At 38.8% G+C, this 24245-nt stretch overlaps 1 protein-coding gene across 3 annotated transcripts; it reads right to left on the minus strand.

The window, feature by feature from the left end:
* Positions 1 to 2253: 2253 nt before the first annotated feature.
* Positions 2254 to 23896, minus strand: fbxo11b (F-box protein 11b). Of its 3 annotated transcripts, none has more exons than XM_073866969.1 (22): positions 23585 to 23896; positions 19218 to 19345; positions 19044 to 19125; positions 18586 to 18730; positions 15803 to 15932; positions 15330 to 15416; positions 15078 to 15207; positions 14864 to 14970; positions 14297 to 14408; positions 14037 to 14143; positions 13789 to 13926; positions 13482 to 13699; positions 12734 to 12914; positions 12486 to 12608; positions 12312 to 12397; positions 12160 to 12236; positions 7397 to 7606; positions 7088 to 7198; positions 6875 to 6982; positions 6673 to 6781; positions 6480 to 6578; positions 2254 to 4003 (listed from the first exon to the last, which is right to left on the minus strand). In XM_073866969.1, exons 1-22 carry the CDS (start codon positions 23670 to 23672, stop codon positions 3874 to 3876), a joined length of 2706 nt encoding a protein of 901 aa, XP_073723070.1. In that variant the 5' UTR covers positions 23673 to 23896; the 3' UTR covers positions 2254 to 3873. The 3 variants fall into 3 exon arrangements, with proteins under 3 accessions (XP_073723070.1, XP_073723072.1, XP_073723071.1); XM_073866971.1 differs by having other exon boundaries at positions 2254 to 4001; positions 6477 to 6578; XM_073866970.1 differs by having other exon boundaries at positions 7463 to 7606; positions 23585 to 23894.
* Positions 23897 to 24245: the final 349 nt, after the last annotated feature.

The raw sequence follows: 24245 nt of genomic DNA on the forward strand, positions 1-24245 counted from the left end.
TACTGGCCTACACTTTCCCACATTGTAGCCACAGCCCTATATATCAAAGGTGAGACTGTAATATCTATGCTAAGATAGATGCCATGACTTTATGTTCATCTCAGATTCATTGGTCATTCACATGGGTATTTACTTTTAATTATCACTCAAATATCATATTATTTAGATATGAACCATTTCAGTCAGACTACAAACATCCAATCGCTTTAATATCCAATCCACTCCAGTCTGCTCGCTCCCATAGATAAGTCGCTCAAGGACAAAAGTATGTGCAAACATTGCACATTTCCATTTATTTGGCCCCCAAGGTCTACCTCATGAGTGTGTAGTCCATTTTCTCCAATAAGCACAATACTTGTTAAGGTGTACTGATAGCATTAGATGGAAAGCTGCCCATTTTAAAATGTTATTTTTTATGACACCTATAATCTTAAAACATGGTTAACAAACAGTTCATGAAGCACAACCCAAGAAATTATATTCCTTTTGTTCAAATTAAAGGGGGCGCTCAGTAATTTTGTCATCATTAAAAGTTTTAGCTCTAAGTTTGATAGTAACATTTGTTTAAGTCTGTTTAAATCAATAGGCCATCACAAATAAAGACTATTGTATTTTATATGGAGAAGGTTGTCTCACTAGGGCTACGGTTGAGATCACATGACCAGCTGAATCCTATTTTTTGTCTTTTTTGCCATTAAAGTACAAAAATAATTTGTATGAAGCATTTCTACAGTGGTCTTTGCTTTCGGATGATAAAACATCCCCACCACTGGGTGTCAGTATCAAGTCCAAGATAGCAAAACAAACAAAAATTACAGTCACACTTTTTATAGTGGTAGGCTTGCATTGCAAAATAAATATAGTACTATATAACTTTATTATAGACCAATACAATTGTATTATAATCCTATGATTGAGAAACTGACTTGTATTAAAGGGATAGTTCACCTTAAAATGAAAATTCTGTCATCATTTACTCATCCTCATGTTGTTTTAAACCTATATGAATTTGTTTTACTCAAATGAGTGAATGATGAGTAAATGATGACAGAATTTTCATTTTAAAGTGAACTATCCCTTTAAAGGACAAGTTCGGTATTTTACACTTAAAGCCCTGTTTTCAGACGGTTTATGATGAGGTGGGGCGGTTTTGACTGAAATTTCGACATGTGGTGCTGGCCTGAGAATTTTCAGGTGTTTCTTGTATCACCCCCCACCTCTACAATGGCTGCATAGGTGCACTGGAACAATCCTTCCTAAAATGCATTAAACTTTTGTTTACAAAGACATGAAACTCACCGAGGGGTCAGGGGTGTTCACTGATATGCTCATACAAAAATCGCTGCCAATTCTTGCAATTGGCAAAAGTGGATTATCGCTACCAACTGGGCTGGAGTGTCTATTATCCAAGCTCTCAACGGAAGAATGGGTGTGAGGTGTTTGGGAAAATAGGTCCACAAGTTTACAACGAATGCTAAAACACCTGTTGGAAAACATCTTTTGCAGCGATTTTTGTGTGAGCATATCAGTGAACACCCCTGACCACTCGGTGAGTTCACGTCTTTGTAAACGAAAGTTTAATGCATTTTAGGAAGGATTGTTCCAGTGCACCTATGCAGCCATTGTAGAGGTGGGGTGATACAACAAACACCCGAAAATTCTCGGGCCAGCATCAATGTCCAAATTTCAGTCAAAACTGTTCTATTTCATCGTAAACAATCTGAAAACAGGGCTTTAAGTGTAAAACATAGAAAACATTCTAAGAAACATAGAAATATAAGGCCAAAACGGTTCAGCAGGTTTTTTACCCATTTACATTGACTCTTGTTTAAGTTGTTTGACCATTTATTAGGCACATATTTACCCAGCAATTGTAGTACATCAATGCTTTATATTGGGTAAATAATTATCTATTCTTATCAAACTGTATAAAAGCCACTGAAGCACACAGCTGTAAATGTCTCCAACAGCACATGGCACAGCTTTAGGAACGTTGCATACCATATTTGCTTTATGTAGAGCACTCAATGTATTTGAGTATTACAGAAGGGTGACACCTGCAATCAAGGTCGTCTTGTTTAACAAGCTCTTGAAAGCTGTATACCGTACTGATAAAACCTCTGACAGATGTTAGAAGTCTCAGGGCTTTATGGACAGGAATACATGCTACAGTTGATCAGGTTATACGAGGAAACTTCCCTTTTTACATATCAAACATACGGTTAAAAGTCAACAAACTCGAGCACAGCCAGCTTTGATCTAATAAAGTTTATTTTCTTAAAAATGACCAGTTTCTGTTCTTTTCTAGCAAATTAAACCCTTTTTAAATTCATACTAGCATCTACATAATGGTTATTGAAGACTTCACAATATATTAAGTCTAGATGTTATGGTACACATGCATAAAATTCAGGCTGCATGAGAAGCCACGGTCACCACATTACACATAGATGGAGTTTGAGGGGCAAAAAGACAATGGGGCTGTAGAGATACTCGTCTCAGCTTTAAAGGGACCAGAAGCCCCCAATATAACTCCAGCGAGGCTTTTGAAAAAAAAAATCTTTATCGTACTTAAAACAGGCACAAGTATTGCAATAAATGCAAAAATAAAATAAATACAAATGTTGGTTGCACTTTAAATCAGTTATGGACTAAATGAAAATGCTCTGGGATGTTTTTTTTACATTCTGTGTGAGTTGTGTGAACAAATGTTTTAGAGTTCTTTGGATCCTTGGTTAACACTTCAAACAGCTTGGAAAAACGCTCCAAACATTTTGAAAGTGAATTACTGAAAATGAGAATGCAACAGGCAAAATAACCCTTCTTATAGCGGCAGAAACACGCCGAACACAAGTTGCGCACATCAATCAGTCACCTAAAAGAAGTTAACTTAACTTAAAATATGTCGCCTCATAAAAACAAAATAAATGCTGGAGGACAATTTAGTGTTTTCTGATCTTTTCTTCGATATTCCTCTTTCACAGAAAGAACTTATATGCTGAGACAGGAGTACGATTACAGCAAGCCTAACGTGTGCTAACAAAAATATTAATAACAATAATAATAATAATAATAATAATAATATATAATAAAATAAAAGACATTCAAATACAGTAAGATTTTTTTTGCCTGAAAATACAAAACTACATGAGAAAGCATTAAAATCATATTTGTAGATCAGAATAACATATTAACATTTTTTTTTAAAAAAGCAAGTGCTAATCACATTGTTTTTTGTTAATTTTTTTATATCATACATATATTTCAGCACATCAGCTGTCAAAAAACAGTCGTGGAGGAAGCCATAGTGGTACGGCTCTGCCTCTAATCCGAGAAACGGCTTTCTGTAGCTCCTAGTGGCTCTGGCCGTGGTCAGGTCTGTACATATACCGTAGCCAAACTCTTCTTGAATCTCCACCGGGCAGGCGCGCAGCGTGAGACGGAAGTTTTTATTTCCTTCCCAAACTCAATACCACTGTGGTATCACCTCCGTATTCTCCTTAATCCTGAGTCAACATATTGCTTCACAATATTTTACTCTTCCAAATTTTCCATCATTCTCCCAAGCATCATTTTTCTGTACGTTGAGAGCGATGTAAATAGAACACCTTGCATCCAGGACACCTTTTCCGTTAGCAATATACAGGAGTCCGCATCCAGTACTGAGGCAGCTTTACACGGTTACAGAGTTCTGTGATTCACCTTTCCCAAGACAGTTCTCTTAAAATTATTAAAATTCAAAAGTCTTGACGTATTTGTTATCCACACACACTGTGCACACTAGGTCTCACTGGCCCAGAAAGGGCAGGCGCTCTGGATCCATGGGCAGGTAAAATAAAGATCAGGAGGTTGTGATGGAGGATGAGCTCGGTCTCAGTTGTGCTGTAACGTATTGGATTCTATGGGAGGTGCAGAGTCATAAAGAGTGTCCGTGTCGTGGGTCGGCTCTCCGGCCAATGTGCAAGGATTGGACAATGTACCTGCTCCACAGTCACAAAAAAACCTAGATAGGAAAGATTAGAAGATCTGGTAAATATGTGCATCTCAACTACAGACTATAACTATGGTAATGCCTATGGATTTATCACATCAAAAATGAAAGAATTTGAAGAAAATTTAAATCATCTATGAACATATGTGACCCGTGCTGGCAAAATAAGATGAAAAATGAGTTCTTTATATTTTGACATTCTCTATAAAAACACTTTAAAATTATGTATCTGACAGAAATAACAGAGCTAAACGTGTTTAAAGTTGATAGAGTCAGCAAAGTCAGTTTAGAGAAAAATCAAGTAAAAGATTTTTGAGGGTTCAAAAGCTAAATTACCGCATCCGTACCTTAAAATCACTCTTAAAACTAATATATTTGGCACACACAAAGTCAAAAACAATACTACAGGAAAAATATGTGTTCAACTTCGTTCTTTTATTGTTTGATTGACATTGAGACAGGCTGCTTTAATATCTACTGTAATGCAAGGATCTAATATAATGTTCAAATCAGATATTTTTTCCCAATGGATAACCAAACATTAATTTAAAGGTGGGGTGCATGATCTCTGAAAGCCAATGTTTACATGTAAAATCACTTTAACAAACACACACCTACCCCAATAGAATCTGGACCTTTTTTTGATAGACCCACCCCACACATACACAACCCAGGCAACAATGTCGGTTAGTAGACACGCTCCTTACTGCTGATTGGCTACATGTGTGTTTTGGTACTCGGCCAAACACTCTTTTCCAAAGTGTTTTTCAAAAATCATGCACCCCAACTTTAAGACATAACAGATTATATCTGAACTATACTTTCATTCTGGTGTAATAATCAAGGACTTTGCTGATGTAACATGTCTGCAGCAGGCGTAGTGATATTACGCACTGACCGAAAATAGTTCCATGCCATTGAAAGTTACTAAGGGGACTATTTTCGGCAGCTGCGTAATATCACTTCACAAAAATGAAATTATCTCAGCTTTTTGCTCAAAATTTTGTATTTTTGAAGAAACCAACCCATATTTGAGAGGTGATAAAAAGATAACAAATTAAGGTAGGATGAAATTTTTTTTTAAAGCAGAGGATCTGTTCTTTAATTTAATATATTTTATATGTTTATTTATTTAAATAAGAACATTTTCCAGTAGGCATAAAACTTTTGTGAAAATCATAAAAATGCTGGTGCTGGCTGACAACTTTTTTAAAGACGCTGGCTGGTAAAGAGTTAACATCAAGCAAGTCCTGCACTCTATTTTCTAATTCCTACATGTTTTAAAACAAAAATGTCAGACACGCGTATATGTGGATGGAAACGCATTTTTGTATTAGATTAAGCATTTCAGGACGGTACACCCATCAGAAAATGTACAAATACAGATCATTTTTGATGTTTAATGACTATCTAGAGCAGGAGTGGGGAACCCTGGGTCCTGGAGGGCCACTGTCCTGCACAGTTTAGTTCCAACCCTAACCAAACACACCTGAATTTCATTTTCAAGTAATCCTGAAGACTTTAATTAGATTTTTCAGGCGTGTTTAATTAGGGTTGGAACTAAACTCTGCAGGACAGTGGCCCTCCAGGACCAGGGTTCCCCACCACTGATCTAGAGCATTGAGATTGATAGACAAGAGCTTAATGTACTTATTTTTATGAAAACCTCCATTTTGACCAAAATGCCATTTATTCTCCCTTTTGCATCTAGCTCAAAATTAGATGACTTATTTTGCCAGCATGGGTCACTGGACCATAAAACCTATCACAAGTCGCACAGGTATATTTGTAGCAAAAGCCAACAATGCATTGCATGGGTCAAAATTATAGATTTTGTTCATGTCAAAAATCATCAGGATATTAAGTAAAGACCCTATCGTATATATTTTAACAAATATTTATGATTAGTAATATGTGTTGCCAAGGAATTAATTTGGACAACTTAAAGGTGGGGTGCATGAGCTCTAAAAGCCAATGTTCATTTTTGAAATCACCTAAACTAACACACCCCTACCCCAATAGAATCTGGACCTTTTTTTTGATAGACCCACCCCACACATACGCAACCCAGGCAACGATGTTGGTTAGTAGACACGCCCCTTACTGCTGATTGGCTACAAGTGTGTTTTGGTACTCGGCCCGACACCCTTTTCCAAAGTGTTTTTCAAAAAAACGTGAACTCCGCCTTTAAAGGAGTTTTTCTCAACATTTTGCTTTTTTGCACCCTCAGATTCAAAATTTTCAAATGGTTGCATTTCGATCAAATATTGTCCTATCCAAACAAACCATACAGCAGCTTATTTATTCAACTTTTAGATGATGTATAAATCACGGTTTAAAAAAAAATGACCCATATGTTTGTTACATATTTGCCTACATCCTGCTTTAACCAACTTAACAAGGAATAACTGCATAATTAAGTCAACTACCTGTACTTCATGCTTTTCTCTTTACACCTGAACCCAGTTTGAAAGTAATGCACACTAACCTATCATGCCGTATAAACTCCACATCATGCCCTTGGTGGCACTTCTTAATACAATTCACACAAATTGCATTTCGGTCTGTTGTGTTACAGGTGTGACACCTAATGCAAGAGAAGAGAAAAAAGGTGAAATACTAAAACAATTTTTCCATGGTTTGCAAAGCAGACTATTTTAAGTTGCCTGCCTTCTGATTACCTGTAGAAATCGTGCATGGGGTAGCTGGTGTAACTGGAAATCTTGTACAGGCACTGACCTCTGCTTACAGCCTTTTCTATGGCATCCTGATTGTTCATAATTTTATTATCTAGACAGTTAGGGAAAAAAATATTTTAGGGAACTATGTCAATGGCATCAAGAAAGATACTATAATTGAGAATGATTCTTCTTTGATGTTTACCTTTCATCGTAACGTTGACACCAGAGGCTAGAAATAAACCTCCAAATCTATTGTTGAATATTTGATTGCCTTCCAGGGTTGCAGTGGCATGGTTTGTGATTTCAATGCCTTAAAGTAGGCCGAAGGGATAGAAAAGTTTGTTTAGTTCAATGGACTGAAAAGAAATAGTATAGTATTTCATTTCATCATATTCTGCATTGAAGAGCAACAGACCTGCAGCAAAGCCATCAAATATCCGGTTCTTTCGCAGCACCGGGTGACTGTTTGTGCTGATGAGAACACCAGCCTGTGCATTCCTGAAGATGTCATTCTCTTCCAATAACCCTGAATGACATACATATATAAATACTGCTATTAGATTTATAATCACAAACACTGCGACAATGATTTAACATTCAAAAGATTAATCTTAGTTTTAAACCATGAGGGATTTTGTTAAAAATCAATCATTAATTTAGTTCCAGATAATCTTTGACCTTTGTCAGGAAATCTGCACTTTTTGTAATCGTTTTACTTTGTCACCTTCAGCTTTTGTAGGATTTCCTGTGTTACCCATAAGCAGAGAGAGATCTTCCTCTCCGTTCTTACCCCTTCCACCGTTGAAAATGCAAATGCCCCCATCTCGACCGTCATGGATCTTATTTCTGCGCAGCGTGGGGTTGCTGTCCGTCTTAATCCACACACCCGCCATGGCATTATCAAAGATCTCATTGTCTTCAATGAAACCAAGCCCTAAAACAGATCACCCAAAACATTGTTTTTCTCAAATCTGGTCAGCTCAGTGAAACAGCAGCAGAAATATGCTGAGAACACATTACAGCAGTAATATAGCACAAAATTCCCCGATCCCCACCATTGTGAATCTCATTTCTTATTCATCTTAACAAACTTCACCGTAGTGGCCCAAAAGAGCCATTAAAACTGCCAAAAACAGCCTCCATCAAAGACATTTACCACAAACACTGCCTACAGAAAGTAAAACGCATAACCAAGGACATCTCACACACAAACTTATTCACTCCTCTTTTATCTGAAAGATGTTGTAAGTCTTCACTGTTGAACCAGCAGACTCAGGAACAGTTTCTTTCCTTCAGTCATCAGCCTGCTAAACTTTTACAATGCTCCTTTTGTCTGATATTTTTCACATTCCTTGCACATTCTACCTCTACTGCCATTTGCACTTGGTCATTGGCCATAAATTATGTACCTCTTGTATTTATACTTCCTCAGTTGTGACTTGCACCGCTTTCATAGACACCTGTATTTGAGCTGGCTTGTTTATACTTCCTCATTGCACTTTATTGTACTCTTAGTCATTGCATTGTGCTAGCCTGTTTACATTTTCTCAATCGCACCTCTGCACTGAGCCGGTCTGTTTATACTACCTCATTGTACCTTGTACTCACCTAGCTGGTTTCTGCTCCTTACCTCACATAAAGAGGCTCCATAAAGGTTTTTATTGTATGTATACAGATTTGGTTCCAAACGTGATAAACGACATTTAAAAAAAACAAATTACCAGTTAAATCAGTATTGTATCTGGTCAGTATTAAAAAGTCAATTCTTAATTTTACGCAAAATCCGATATCCACTGTGTTATTCTGTCATCTTTTCTCCCCTTTTTCCTGAAACCGCGATAAACGCCACTCCTCCTTCTCTGCAGAATGCAATAAATCCGCTCAACAAATCACAGCGCACCATTCCACGCATTCCAACATTAATGGCGGCGCGTTGAATAAACAAAGAATCCTAGTTTTCCTCATCTAGTTTGTACTTCGTGATCAACAAACAAACAAAAACAAAATATTAATTTTGTTGGCATTGATAAACCTGTGGTGGTTTTCTGTGGAGGGGAAAAAACGTAAAGGGCGATTTATGGTCGTGCGTAGGTCCTACGGCGTAGCAGCGACGGCGTAGGTTCCGCGTCGGTTTTCATTTATACTTGTGCGTCGCCGTCCGCGTCGACGTGCAAACACACGCGAAACCGCTGGTTGGCAGTAATCACGCGTGTAACCACAGTAGCAGCAGAAGTCGTCACAGAAGAAGAAGCTAAGCAAGTAAACCCACAAACGAAGAAGAAATAGCAACTTGTTGTGTATAATTTGAGAAGACCAGCAATGATGGAAGTAAATAAAAAGCGACTTACAGTTGTGTTCAAAATTATTCAACCCCCAATGCTGTTAAGGGTTTTAGGGAATTTAGTGTACATTTGTAATTGTATTCAGAATGAAATCCTACAATGACTTCTTAAAGAACCATATGCAACTAAAATGACATCAATTGGTTTTGTAATATAGTAGTAAATGTTTCTTTTGTGAATTCTTCATTGACACAATTATTCAACCCCTTAAAGAACTACCACTCTGAAGAACAGAGGTTCATTGAAGTGTTTTCAATCAAGTATTGAAAACACCTCTGGATGTCAGGGAACAGCAATAAAGCCTAATAAGCACCAATTAGGCAGCTTTAAAATGACTGTGATACTCAACTCCTTCTAAACATTTACTGGTGTGGTTACAAACATGGTGAAGTCAAAAGAATGGTCCAGGAAGACAAGAGAAGAGGTGATTAATCTTCACAGGAAGGGCAATGGCTATAAGAAGATTGCAAAGATGTTAAACATACCAAGAGACACCATAGGAAGCAGCATTCGCAAATTCAAGGCAAAGGGCACTGTTGAAACGCTTCCTGGTCGTGGCAGAAAAAAGATGCTAACTGCGACTGCTGTGCGCTATCTGAAGCGTAGAGTGGAAAAAAGTCCCTGTGTTACTGCTGAGGAACTGAGAAAAGATTTGTCAGATGTGGGTACTGAAGTTTCTGCTCAGACAATACGGCGCACCCTGCGTACTGAAGGCCTCAATGCCAGAACTCCCAGGCGCACCCCCTTGCTGTCTCCAAAGAATAAGAAGAGTCGACTGCAGTATGCCAAAAGTCATGTGGACAAACCACAGAAGTTTTGGGATAGTGTTCTGTGGAAAATTAGAACTGTTTGGGCCCATGGATCAACGCTATGTTTGGAGGAGGAAAAACAAGGCCTATGAAGAAAAGAACACCTTGCCTACTGTGAAGCATGGTGGGGGGTCAATCATGCTTTGGGGCTATTTTGCTTCTGCAGGTACAGGGAAACTTCAGCGTGTGCAAGGTACCATGAATTCTCTTCAGTACCAGGAGATATTGGATGACAATGTGTTGCAGTCCGTCACAAACCTGAGGCTTGGGAGACGTTGGACCTTTCAACAGGACAATGATCCCAAGCATACCTCCAAATCCACTAGAGCATGGTTGCAGAAAAAAGGCTGGAACATTTTGAAGTGGCCATCGCAGTCACCAGACTTAAATCCGATTGAGAACCTCCGGTGGGACTCAAAGAAAGCAGCCGCAGCGCGCAAGCCCAAGAACGTGACTGAACTGGAGGCTTTTGCCCACGATGAATGGGCGAAGAAACCCGTAGATCGCTGCAAGACACTTGTGTCAAGCTATGCTTCACGTTTAAAAGCTGTTTTAACTGTAAAAGGATGTTGTACTAAGTACTAAGATTGAATGTCACTTGGGGGTTGAATAAAACTGATAATGATGTGAGCACAGAAAAGACATTTGTGGATATTTCATTATAAATGTTATGTTATATTTGTCTGACCTACACATGCCTCTTTGATGTAATTGTAAGCAGGATGACTGAATGATCAAAATCAATGTCAAACCGGCCAAAACAATCAATTTCAGTTGGGGTTGAATAATTTTGAACACAACTGTATGTTTCAGTTTGAGTTAAATCACTCCTCAACTTGGCTCATCTTTGTTTTCACAGTCTCAAACGGAAATACCTATGACGCAGTTTTTTTACCTGACGGGAGGGTTCTGGTGGACCAATCACAGCGCTTACGGTCCGCGTAGAGCCGACGCGCTGTTAGAAATTTTGTGAGGTGCGCGTCAGGCTACGCAGAGCTACGCACAGGCTACGGATAGCCTGCGCCGTGGCTGCGCCGTAGGACCTACGCACGACTATAGATCGCCCTTAAGCCACTCGGGCAAAGGAAAAATGCCGGCTGTTGCTTGTTTTCACATGACAGCATCAAGCTTCTGTCATGCTAACAAATTGACCCTAGGGGATCTTATGAAAAACTTTTTATTATTTTACTCAGTCAACGAAAATCGAGCAGGACCAAAACATTGTACAGCTGATCGCTGTAAAGAAAACTTCAGCAACGACGTCCCAAAAATGACAGCAATGACAGTGTTCTTAATATGACAAAGTACCTGTTTTGATTAATGCCATTAATGTTTTTTTATCAGTGTATACCACTAGTCAACTAAATAAATATAACATGGCAAACATGAATGCACATTTATATATTGATTCAATAGATTTATAGCATTTTGAAAAAAAAAACTTGTCATGGATTTATTGCATTTTGCGGATTTTATAATAAATCTTTGAAAATCAAATTATGGATTTGAATTTTCAATGTTTTTAAACCTTAAAGGAATAGTCTACTCATTTTCAATATTAAAATATGTTATTACCTTAACTAAGAATTGTTGATGCATCCCCCTATCATCTGTGTGCGTGCCTGAACAGTCCGCTCCCCTTCTCAATCTCATAATGGGAGAGGGAGGGTGTTACTGCGCCGAGTCGAAGTACTCCCAAAAGTGCTATTACGCCGTAAAATGTAGCTCCTCTTTTAAATCCGCTTAGAAAAGCGCTACGTTTTATTTTGTACCACCAAACTTGCTCGTATAACTACTCGTCTTAAATAGGAAAAACGTTGATGTGTTTGGTCACTTCTAACTTTATCTCTAAATGGTACCTTTGAATGAATGGGGCTTAGCTAAATGCTATCGAAGCGTCGCAGCGCGCTCCAGTGCTTACGTGCACGCACACAGATGATAGAGGGATGTATCAACAATTCTTAGTTAAGGTAATAACATATTTTAATATTGAAAATGAGTAGACTATTCCGTTAAGATGCTAGTTTAAAGTTTTTAACAGAAAATTCTTGTCACTTTCTTGGTATAGAAAACACATTTTAACCGAAATTAGTCAAAATGGATTTATTGCGTTTTGGAACCAAACACTTCACATATATTTTTATTCACTTATGTACATCTTCTTATTTGCACTTCTGGTTAGATGCTAACTGCCTTTTGTTGTCTCTGTACTTGTACTCTGGACAATGACAAAGTTTAATCTAATTTAAAAAATAGAGAAAAATAACTCAAGTGAAAGCTCTGTGAGTGTGACAAAACCAACAGACACAAAAGAGAAGAATCACATAAAAACATACCAGAGTTGTAAACAAGGATGCCTCCATTTTGCCCACCCCAAATTTTATTTCTTCTGATTTTTGGATTGCTTCCAGTTCTTTGTTAAAAACAAGAAAAAAATTCAATATATATGTTTACTATAAAAACACATTAAAATTGAGACGCTCCCTACCTGATCTGGACTCCAGAGTACATGTGATTGTAAATATCATTATCCTCCAGTACTCCATGTCCATTGTCGTAGAAATACACCCCAACCTTTACAGAGAAATACCACATAAACCACAGAGCTAGGAAGAAATGAAGCCTAGAGGAGATCATCAAAGTAAATATTAAATCTTCGAACCTGTTTGCCGCTGTGTATCCTGTTTCTTCTGAGCACTGGCGTGCTTCCTGTTGTGACCCACACACCTGCCAGTGTGTTGCTGTACACCTCATTCTCCTCTATTACACCCTGGCCCTTTTCATGCTACAGACATTGAGCAAAGACAGAACAAACTAAATTAAGATGTGACTTGACATTTTTTGCAATACACATTACAAACTTGGTGTCTTGAGTGATAACCAAATTAGCAAATTATCATGGATGCTCACCACATAAATCCCTCCATGCTGCCCATCATGGATCTTGTTGTGTCTCACGATAGGACAGCTGTTCGTTCTGATCTGAATGCCAGCCAGGGCATTTCCATAAATATCATTTCCCTCAATGAGGCCCCTCCCATCACCAAATATGTAAACGCCTCCTTGGTTTCCATTGAAGATGGCATTTCCCCTAGATTAAGCAAAGAAAGCATATTTTATATACATACACACACACACACACACGTAAATGTTTTTTAAATACATCCATGAATCTGTGTGTATTTATATATACATAATAATTACACGCAGCACACACCAGGGCTCCAGACTGCTACCAAATGGTGGCATTTTGCAATGGTGACATTTTCGACCAGTAAATTTGACCTATTTTTTGTGATGTGACACTGATTTGAAACAGCACATTGTACTTTCTGCATCTATCATTAAAGTATTTATTAGTAATACAGATGAAAATTTGTAGAAATGTGAATATTTGGTTAGCATGTTAATTTACAGTGTGTGCCCCTAAATTTTCTGGTTGTGCCCCTAAAATTTTCAGCTGGGGGCCACTGTGCTCCTAGTGAAAAAAGTTAGTCTAGAGCCCTGCACACTCATATATTACGCCAAAAATCACTTTTATTTTGAATGCAATTAATCGTGATTAATATTTGTCCAGCATTATTTATTTTCAAAAGCATTACTGATTCCTACTAATGTGATTTTTAAAAAAACTCTTCACGTAGACAAAAATACTGACCTTATAGTCGGATCACTGTTTGAGGTGATCCACACACCGGCAAAATTATTGGCATAGATTTTATTTTCTATGAACTGCCCTCTGCCCTTCTCATGCACATAGATGCCCCCCGTTTGGCCGTGGTGGATCTCACAGCGTACCACAGTGGGGTTAGCGTACGCTTTCACCTCAAATCCTGCAATTCTGTTTCTGTGAATATTACAGCTCTCAAAGTAGCCCTGTAGAGGGAGACAGAGAGACAACTCACTAAATACCGACCAGAACAGAGGATAGTGTCAGTGAATGTAGGGATGCTTGAAATATTTACCATGCCATGGTCAAAGGTAAACACTCCTACGTCTCTGCCGTGGTGGATATGATTACGTCTGATTATAGGATTCCCGTGGTTTTTTACCCAGATACCCGCCAGCGCATTGTTTGAGATTTCATTATCTTCATAAATACCCTGCAACATGACATTTTCATTTGTCAGAGGCAGTAAAAAGGGCATCTGAATTGTGAATCTTTATGTGCAGAATTATCAATGGCTTTAAAATAAAGAATGGAGGTTCCCACCTGTGCGTGATCAGTGATGTACAGCCCAACGTTTTCACAATCGCTGATGTTGCAGTGTTTGATGGTAGGACCAGCACCCTGACCACTTACGCATACAGCTGATCCCACTGAAACAGACAGAGGGATGCTTAAAAAAAAACTACCATAAAAAACCCACTTAATACAATTTCTGTGCTTTAAATGGTACAACACGTCACAGGATTAAATCCCAGGAAACCCCAAAATTATAGGACTTCCTCTAAATTTAAATGAAAAGGTACCTGTGCAGGTGCTGCGGATAACACAGTAGTCAATGTTGGGACTGCAGTTAACCGTGATCTCTAAACAGTGATGAGCATTGTGATGCTGAGCTGACTTATCATCAGGGTTGAACTAAATGTGTAATACAAGGTCAGATGTTAACTAAGCAAACCATGTAGCCAAAAGTAAGTGTCACGTATTATATTATGCCCATTTACTAGCATTTAGACCAACAAATTATATTAAAGTTATGTCTGACAACAATGAATGGGAGAAAACACTAGCTGTATAATCCAACATATGGTTCAGTCACCTATTTAAAATGTTAATAAAAAAAAGCAGACTGCCTGTAGTGATGTAGACAGCTTAAATGGTTCACAATGAAAGTCTCTTGTAATTAATTGATTTAGAAGTATTTAACACAAATGATGACAAGCTGTGCATGTTATGGTTAGAAAACAAATATGTCCTTATTGTAGATATTATCAAGTTACTAAGAACAAGCATCATTAAGATGAAATACATAATGTGAGACAAGAAACTATCATAAAAGTAATTGAATCCTCCAAAATAAATCTTCAACTTACTCTGATGGTCATGTAGCCCACATAAGCGTCTTCAGATCCCTCCATGAAGACAAACGTTGAATCTCTAGTGTTTTCAATGACAACCTTGTCAGCTACCTTCCCTGAGGCTAAAGAACCGAAAACAGGTGTTTTGTGACATTAGCTCAAGGATGTAAGGTTGAAAGGTAAAGGTTTAAGATAAAGGTAAATGCTAAAACAGGGTCGGCAGGTTCACCTGCGCCAATCATTGTGATGGGGGACTCGATGTAGATCCATTCATCTGTGTAAATGCCAGAATGGACAAATATCAGGCCATCGAAATGGGCTTCCTGCACACCTCCCAGTGCATCCTCAATGGTGTCATAATACTGCCAACCATAAAAACACAGCCATTATAATGGAGCTGAAATGCTTCAACACGTTTATTGAATTTTGTGCACACAGAACAGAAAAAGCTATATAAAATTCATTCAACAGATAAAGGTCCATACAACATATTCTCTCTGCCTTTGTATCTGGCAGGATTGCTATAAAAGTGCTCAGCAAAACCAGGCTTTACATGTGCTCCTTTATACTGTTAAAAACACAAAGACATAAGAAAATTACTTAATGAACATTTTCCATATTAAGGTGCGACACATTTTAACATCTAATAAGTGACTGGAAGATTACTTAGATGTCAGGTGTACAAGTGTTTGATTTTTTTTGACAATAACCATTTACTCTGTTAAACACAAATTTCACAAAAACTGCAGTACGCACATTTTTTCTCACATATCATTTAAGTGTGCATTATTAAGCATTATAAGTAAGTAAACAGTTACCACCAACTAAAAGTTCATAAAAAAATTTAGCAGAAAAAGGACTATGAGTTCAGAACAACATGAGGGTGAGCAGATGATGACAGCATTTTTATTTTAAGGGTTAACTATTGCTTTAAAAAAAAATAAACGTCCATACCAACTGCTGAAAGCTCTCCTTCCACGGGTTGGGCTGCTCATACTCTTCTGGGTTAATTTGGTAAAACTTCCCCGGCTCCGGATGCATCATGGGTCTCGTGTACTCAAACACCTCCATGTACAGTCTCTTCCTATAAAACAAACAGGCAAAATCAGGGTTTCCCACAGAAAATGTGTTAGTTAAGATGGTAGGGTTGGGCGGTTGTGGCAATCAAAGGGGTGGTGCGTACGGGTCATGATGAAAATATTTTAATTAAAACAAACAAATAAAACTTAATTTTGAAGAAACTATGACAAAAAAGTGAACATATACTAGATTATTAATGAATTAAATGTTTTTTCCTCTAACGGGAATAGCTGCGTGATGAAGTGAAACTAAAGGGTTAATAAACACAAACTAAAGCAGATGTTGTGGAACGTATGGCGAATGATGATAGATAGCGCGAAGATTGTAAAAACTGATTATTTCCCACTATTAATTACATTATCTTAAAGGAGTGTAACTATTGTAGCATGTAAATAATGCACATAAATAACGTGAGCAAGAGCGCTCAACAATTATATCGAATCAACAGGCACGTGCAACCTAGCTAGCAGGTTTCTCAAACAACAAAATCACCAGCTAACTTACCTTGAATTTGCAAGAACTATAGACTAATACAATAACAGGCTTAAAACCCAAAACATAAGTCCACTTACAGTTCTCACATACACATCAACTTTTTATCAACTGGCTATCCTCCAGACAGTGACGGACCCGTCTTTCTCTCATTTCCAAGCACGCTCGCGGTGTGACGCGGGTCCGCGCTATACTCCGAGATGCACTTGACAGCCTTTTGTGCAGCAACATTTTTTTTGGACGACCTAGTTAAGGCGGTAGGGTTTCCCAGCTTAGGTGGGCCGCCCGAACTGCAAAGTACTGCGGGAAACCCTGAAAATAATCACTTATCAAAAAAGACTTCTCTTCCTATTAAAAAAACACCTTATGGATGGATTTACACTGCAAATCTTGATGATCAATTTTGATTTGTTGCCTGTATGCAATTGTTTGATGATCTTCAAAATTTTTTAAGAAACCTACCCATATTTGAAAGGTGATAAAAAGAACAAATGAATGTAGGATGAAATGTTTTTTTTTTTTTGAAAGCAGAGGGTCTGTTCTTTCATTTGATATATTGTATGTTTATATGTTTAAAGAAGAACATTTTCTGAATGGCATTAAACTTTTGTGAAAATCAAAAAACGCTGGTGCTGGCTGGCAACTTTTTTTAAAAACGCTGACGGGGAAATGGTTAAAAGCGACTCGTACCCGATATCATCATTTACACTAAAGACTTGACATAACAATTCAAGGTAGACATACTGACCAGGAACAGCTTAAACCACAGAGGAAGTAAAACATTGCTGTTCAATAGATACAGACAAAATTATTATACAATGACTACATACAAAATTATACAGCTTCATTTCTGTATCAACACATGAAACTTCAGCATAACTCCACTAAGGGGAGCCGTCGTCCTCTATTGCACTGCTAAGAAGAGTCATGTGATCACAGATGTGTCCACCTGTGTTGATGTTATTTGCCAATGTTGCTTTATCAAAGATGTATAACGTGTCTTGAGATGGAAATATCCAATCTGATCGCTAATGGCCGTTTCACACGGCACGCGGCAAAATCGTTGTGCGGCTTCAGCTTTTCTCTTGTATTGGAAGCATTCTGTGCAGCATTTAGTGCAAATATGTTTATCTTCAACTCCGCCTGCAATGAAGTGCCATGTCCGGAGAAGGACCAAGTCCACTTCACCTCTGTAACCGCCATCATTTTGCCGCTTTCCGCACGTCTCCTATTGAAAAGAACTAAAAACACTTGCGGTTGCCGCCCGGTTCAGGTAACTAACAACTAGATTACAGTTTTATGACTGCTAAAAATCATATTATGCTTTGTGTGTGCGCTTAATGGAATCCCGAAAGTCTAAGCTTTACAACGATGTGCCGCATGACCGTATATTTTGAAGATTTAATGCTTCAAAGTTACAATGACGTTTATGCAGCCTCACGTGCAAGGGAGGGGGTGTACCGTGTACGGCGCAGTGTTCCTTATCAGGTTAAGGCAGAATAAAACAGTGGAGTCGGGATGGTCATCCTAATGTTTCACAAGGATGTGTGAAAAAAAGCATGATGGTGAAAGTCAAGTTCAGGTAAAGTTACACCGGCTGAAACATTCATCCACGGTGCGGACGGTGCAGATAAGATAAGGCTTTTAAAGCTAAAAATATAACGCTTAAAATGTGAACATCACGGTTGTTGGGGTTGCTAGTTTTTCTCTGCTGTTGGCTTCTCAGTAGCACTGTACAAAACAGGATTGCGGTTAACGCGACAACCCTAAATCATGTGGGTAAAGACAGCTGTACCCATTTTGATTGACAGCTATTCATTCAGCGCGTCTCCCCGCACGGGATCTGATCACACATCTGGATACAGAAGCCACTTTGATGTGGACAAATGTAAACGCGCCGTGTCTGCGTGAACGGATCACCGAGATCGCATGTTAATGCAAAGTGTAAACGCAGCCACATTCGTGGGTCACATCCGATCTGTGCCACATGAGAGAGAAAAAAATCTGAATTGAGCTATCATTATAACTTTTCAAGTAGTTTACCACCTAAAATGCTTATGGTTGATAGTACAAATAATTTGTGTCTTTACTGCATCTGTCCTGGTTCCCTGGATCATTAAGAATCCAAGCCTCCTTGCACCATCCTTACAATAAAAGGTTCTTACCAGAGAATGGGGTCATTTGCAAGCTCACTAAATCGCTTGCATACGCAAGCAGCCTGGCACAGGTCCTGCTCCAGCAGGTACGAGAAGATCTTTAGGACAACCTCATCTGGAAGCTTCTCTTGAAGATACTGTTCTGCAGGGGCGGCTGAAGATAAGACAACAGGAGAAAGAATTTTATCTGCACTGAACATTAATCCTCTGATAGGAAAAACTCCTAAATGTTTTTTTAAGACTGATAGTCTGATGAGCCATGTACAAACTTATTAAATGCAGATAAATGTACACATATGATTTAACATTCTACATTAAAATTAGTTTTGACATTCACCATGTAAACATGAATATTTTGAGGCTCACAGAAATGCACAACCTTTCTGGGCGTATTGCTTTAATATAGCTTTGCCTTACTGAAACCTGAGTCACAACTGAATGACTAAAATTACAAAAAGCTTACTCACCTGGTAGGTCTTGTGATTTCCCTGACACTCTTGCACGTTTAGCTCTGTGACCGAAATTTTCTGTGGCTGAAGTGGAGGCTCCCTGCAAGCATAAACGTGGATCAAAAATGGTAATTTTGCTGACCACAATCAGCGTAAATCTCACGCAAGCCTGGCTAAAACGGTCGTCTTTACCTCCATACTGCTTTTTGCAGGGCACACGGTTCTTTTAGGCAACAGGGACTTTCTGCGGAGTTGGTATGGACTATTTTGAGCTCCTGGACCGGATTCTTCTGCAACCATATCTGCAGGGATATCCTCATCTAGAGAGAATACAAAGAGACAAAAACGTTTAATTCAGAAAGACAAACTGCCCTGTACCCCTCAGACCCCAAGTGGCACCGCTCATTTATGATTTTCATATGTGTGCAAGTTCCGAACTGTGCCTGTAGGAGCAAAGACAGAAAGTATAAGAGGACCAAGAACAGCCAATCAATGAGCCACAGGGATGACCGCAGACAAGACACTAAGTGAATTAGAGGATATAAAGCAGGACAGGAATGCACAAATAAATCCAGGTTTTTGTTTACACGACAACAATGTAGTAAAAAACATTTTTGAAAACTTCACGTACACACAATGACGTCAAAAAGAGACATATTCACACAGATCAACAAACACAACTTAATACAATGTATTGCACGTGACAGGCTAGTAGACGGCAATGTTACGTTGTAAAGAAACAGTACACGTCAGCACACGTATGCATCGTATTTAGGGATGGGACAATTACCGGTTTCACGGTTAAACATGATAAAATGTCCTGACAGTTAGTCTTATCGTTTAAAATTTAATTATCATTACAACCGTGTTTGATTACCGTGATTTTGAAAAATCACGGTAAATCCTGTCCAGCCAGAAACAGCTTGACGCAGGCGCGAGCATGCAACATTGTTTTTTGCACGAGAAGGCATGGCGGAAAGCAGTAAGAGGTGCACTGCGTTTTAATGCGTTGTTTATGTGTCCATTTGATGTTCTTATTTAAGGTACTGTTCATTAAAACAGGTTCATACATCTCAGGGCTCCATGTTAATGTTCATATAATGCAGGGGTGTCCAATACGTCGATTTTGATCGACCAGTCGATCGCAAAGGCAATGCCGGTAGAACGCACATAAGTTGATAACTGTGTATGCTGCTGCACGAGCTTTGTAAAACAAAGCGCGAATTTGGCATTATGGTCTTAAGGCCGGGATACACTGCACGATAATTGGCTGTCCCAGACGAAAGATTGCCATCGTGAAACTATCGTCGCGATTTCTGTGATCGTGGCTCTCCATCGGTGGTCCTATGTTGTACAGTGAGAGAGCATTTCTTCTCAAGTGTGTTTTTATAAATCTTATGCCTGCCCGCTGCATCTGAGTCATCTTACTTCCGAAATTTGGATGCACATTTTTGCCTTTATGCAGGAGCTGATCCACACGCACGGTGTATGTGACCGAGAGAGAGAGAGAGAGAGAGAGAGAGAGAGAGAGAGAGAGAGAGCGAGCGAGCGAGAGCGAGACGTCTGATATAGTTGTCATTTTCTAGTTTGTTTCATCAAAACCGCATCTCCGCAATTTTAAGGAGTACTCTGCATTTACTTAGAGATTTTTTTTAAACTCCTCAAAAAGAATGGAGTAATGATGACACCCCTAAATTCAATGTAGAGATATATGCAGTATAGTCCTAACACACATTTAAAGTGTGTTTTTAGCAGGTAGGTCTTGCCGGCTTTATCTTTTTTAAAAGTAGATCGCCACACAAAAAAGTCTGGAAACCCCTGTTTAATGTTTATGCTTAAAAAAAGTGCATATAGCAGCTAATTGTATTGGTTGTTTGCTAATTTTCAAAAATAAAACTTGTTAAAATGTTTTCAGTGTGTGTATTAGTTCTTTTTTAACATTTCCTTCTCATTTTAAGAAAACCTATACTGATAACCGTGATAACTTTGGTCACTATAATCATGATATGAAATTTTCATACCGTCCCATCCCTAATCGTATTAGACCAATAAATACAATCAAGAATCGAGTAAATTTGTTCAGACGGCGATGAAGTATGTCTATTATACTACTTATACTTTGTTAAAGAAGCATAAAGAAACTCAGTTCTTTAAGCAATCATTGTTGTTTTGGTTACATTCACGTATGCCTATAACATATGACTGTTTTAGCAGCAACAACATAAACAAACAAACGGCTTTTGTGTACCAAACGCAACTTCCGATAGACTTCCACATAGAATCAATAACAAAGTCCTTATACAATAAATGGCAAGTAAATTACTTTCGTTCATACATCATATCTAGCACGTATCAACTATTACACTGAGCTAACATTACTGTTTAAAATTAATGTATACAATGTTAGCTACAGTCCTTAAAATTCTTGCCTGGCTGCCAAACCTCTCCGCACAGCTGTGATCCATGCTCGTCATCTCCCCTCATCTTTAGTAAACATTTTATTTTCGACAAGGCATTTATTTTATAGATCAGTTTATCCACTAGCCAGACCAATAAATAAATACAGACAGGAAGTTTACTTCGGTTCAGGCAACAAAGCGCATGATGTCACTGTGTAAACTACGTAAAGGTGAATCTGTGATAACAGAGACAAGGCGTCGTTTTTAAAGACCTGTCCTCGTAAGTTTGCATTTTCAGGTCCCCAAAACGTCATTGTCGTGTAAACGAACAGCCAAACAGCATAAAAACCTCCTTATATGCGGTTGAAAAGGTTGTCGCGTAAATGGCCCATACTCTTGAAAAAAATGAAGCCAGAAAGCATAGCATTACAGACAAAACTTCCACCCCATCACCTGGCAACACACATCTGCAAAAAAAGTTACATTTTCAAAAAAATCCTATACATCATTTTCCACATAATCATGTAGATAAACAAAAGCAGCATTCATATCACTTTTACCATGTAAAAAAACACTATTCCAGAAAATCAATACTAGTAACTAATCCAGGTAAGATGCAACCATTTTTGTACGCTGCTCTTAGTTTCTTCATAACTACAAATGTTTTAAAGTTCCCGGTTTACCTCTGTTTGTGTGTGCGAGTACCCTACCTACCTGTCAATACTTGGTGTACCTGAGAGGCTTACAGTCTGTCCTTCTCTACAGCACATTTGGTACCTGGAGACAACATCCAAAAGTGAAAGATGAGTGATGTAGCTAAAGCTCCACTCTGAACTGTCACAAATTTTGTGGTTTGCCCTCCCACAGTCAACAGGCTCATTGGGTCAACAATCAAACCATAAACGACCAAATGGCAAATACACTGATGCAAAATATTAAACGGGCTAAAAGACACATGGCTTCGTAGGGGTGCTTTTACATGTCTACAGCCAGGACTTCACTCGCTCTCTCTGTCTGTCTGCTTATTTAAAAAATGCTTATTTAGAGATTGAATGATTTTGCAAAGGATGCCCTTAAACTTGCTTATTCCAATAAATAATTAAAGGAGATATCATGAATTTGATACACACAGTCAGGTGTAAGCACGCTGTTCCTATTTATCTTGTAACACAGGCACATCAGGTGTTTTGTCTGATACACAAACAGTGGGTTACTAAAATGCAATTTATTTCACTTCCACGAAGGCTTAATAAATGTACAGTGAGAAGAAAACAACTGGGTACTTGAAACCCCAAGGTATTTTCCCAAATTATAAATACATTTTCACAAAAGCAGCTGAAACCCTATTGGTGGGGGGTCTGTAACCCAACTCAACGTGGAGACAAAGGTTTCTGATTGATCATCGCAGTTGCACCACCAGCAGCACAAACCAGGCCCTTGTCCATACTATTTACAAAGGCAATGTAACATAACCACACAAACACCACTTGCAAATGTGACAAATTATCATGACGCATGTATTTCTCGCAAAATCCTTCCTTATTCAATCCCGTTTGCTCGCTGCGACCCCAACTGCGCAGCAGCAGTTCCTTGCATTAGCTAGCCATGCTAACTTGCAGAGTGTAAACACAGCACAACCTCACAACAAAAGCACTAAAACCCACCTAAATCATCACCGACACATTGCAAACTTGTTTAACCAACACGTTTACGGTGCTGGTTAACTAACTAGTGTGTTAGTGTTTTACATACATGGGTATACAGATGTATGTCAGTGACACGATATCAATGGCAGCTACGCAGCGGAGATTTTCATACTTAAATCCTATTCTCATCTCTCTCGCTTCAAACTATACGCGAATAGTTTTTGTTTTCACGTAGGAAAAACGTATTTCGCACTCCACTGCTTTGTTTTCAAGCCTTGTGTTAAGCCGGAAAGGTGACAAGTGTGTAAAAAGCTAGCCGTTTCTGATTCTGGCCCGTGAAGCCCAAACAAAGCGCGGCCTGGCCTGCATATACGAGCCTCGACGGTTTCCACACAAGCCACTTTAATAAGGGCGTGGGACTTCCGACTGACTGTCTCGGTTCAGATAGAGAATGTACCGTACATGACACAGTTAAACATTAAAACGTTGTTGCGTTTAGAGTCCCCGGTCTCACCTCTTTCTGCGTTGTTTCTTTCCGGCTGCACCGGGCGCGGCCTCGACACTCGCCTGGGTCTCCTGCTGCTCGCTCTGACGGAGTTCATTTGGCGAGGTGACTTTACCCAGAAAAATACACTTCCCTCGGACCTTATTCCTTCGTTCTTACCATTTACGCAGATATCTGGTCTGACACAAATCAAATCACAGGTCTAAGACAAAAAAGGACACCAACCCGGGTAGTTTTTCTTATTCGGGGTGTTGTTGGTGTGTTTTTTTTCGGACAGCTCCCCCCTGTGCTGAGCTCCGTGTCTCTCTATCTCTCTCTCTCTTGCAGGAGGAGCCATTGGCATGGACACGAAAACATGCACAAGGGGGCACTGGTGTTATGCAACAAAACACTGGTATGTGTTACTGAAAGTGGCAATCTGAAACGTTTTTGATAAAAAAAAAAAAATCAGTTATTGAGTTATTGAGAAACAGTGGTGAAACATGTTTCCGTAAGCTTTTAATAATGGTTTGTGAGACGTCGGGTCGGATTTTGAGAGAAGTGTAGATTTATCATCGTTTGACTTCATCACAAGTACGTAAAATAACCTGCAATTTTGTATTCCAAACAGAGGTGGCGATAGAGAGGCAAAGTAACAATTTGCAACTTTGCAAGTAATAATGTTCAAAGT

The sequence above is a fragment of the Misgurnus anguillicaudatus genome, chromosome 4, assembly GCF_027580225.2.
Source record: "Misgurnus anguillicaudatus chromosome 4, ASM2758022v2, whole genome shotgun sequence".
Taxonomy (NCBI): domain Eukaryota; kingdom Metazoa; phylum Chordata; class Actinopteri; order Cypriniformes; family Cobitidae; genus Misgurnus; species Misgurnus anguillicaudatus.

Bases quoted from the DNA above. Each gene is read 5' to 3' on its own strand.
- fbxo11b (XM_073866969.1), bottom strand. From the start codon at position 23,672: ATGAACTCCGTCAGAGCGAGCAGCAGGAGACCCAGGCGAGTGTCGAGG. The intron at 7,607-12,159 runs GTATGTTTTTAT...GATCTGTTTTAG, and splicing joins CATCCTTGTTTACAACTCTG to GGCTTGGTTTCATTGAAGAC. The intron at 4,004-6,479 runs GTTAGTGTGCAT...TTTCCTATCTAG, and splicing joins GAGTTTATACGGCATGATAG to GTTTTTTTGTGACTGTGGAG.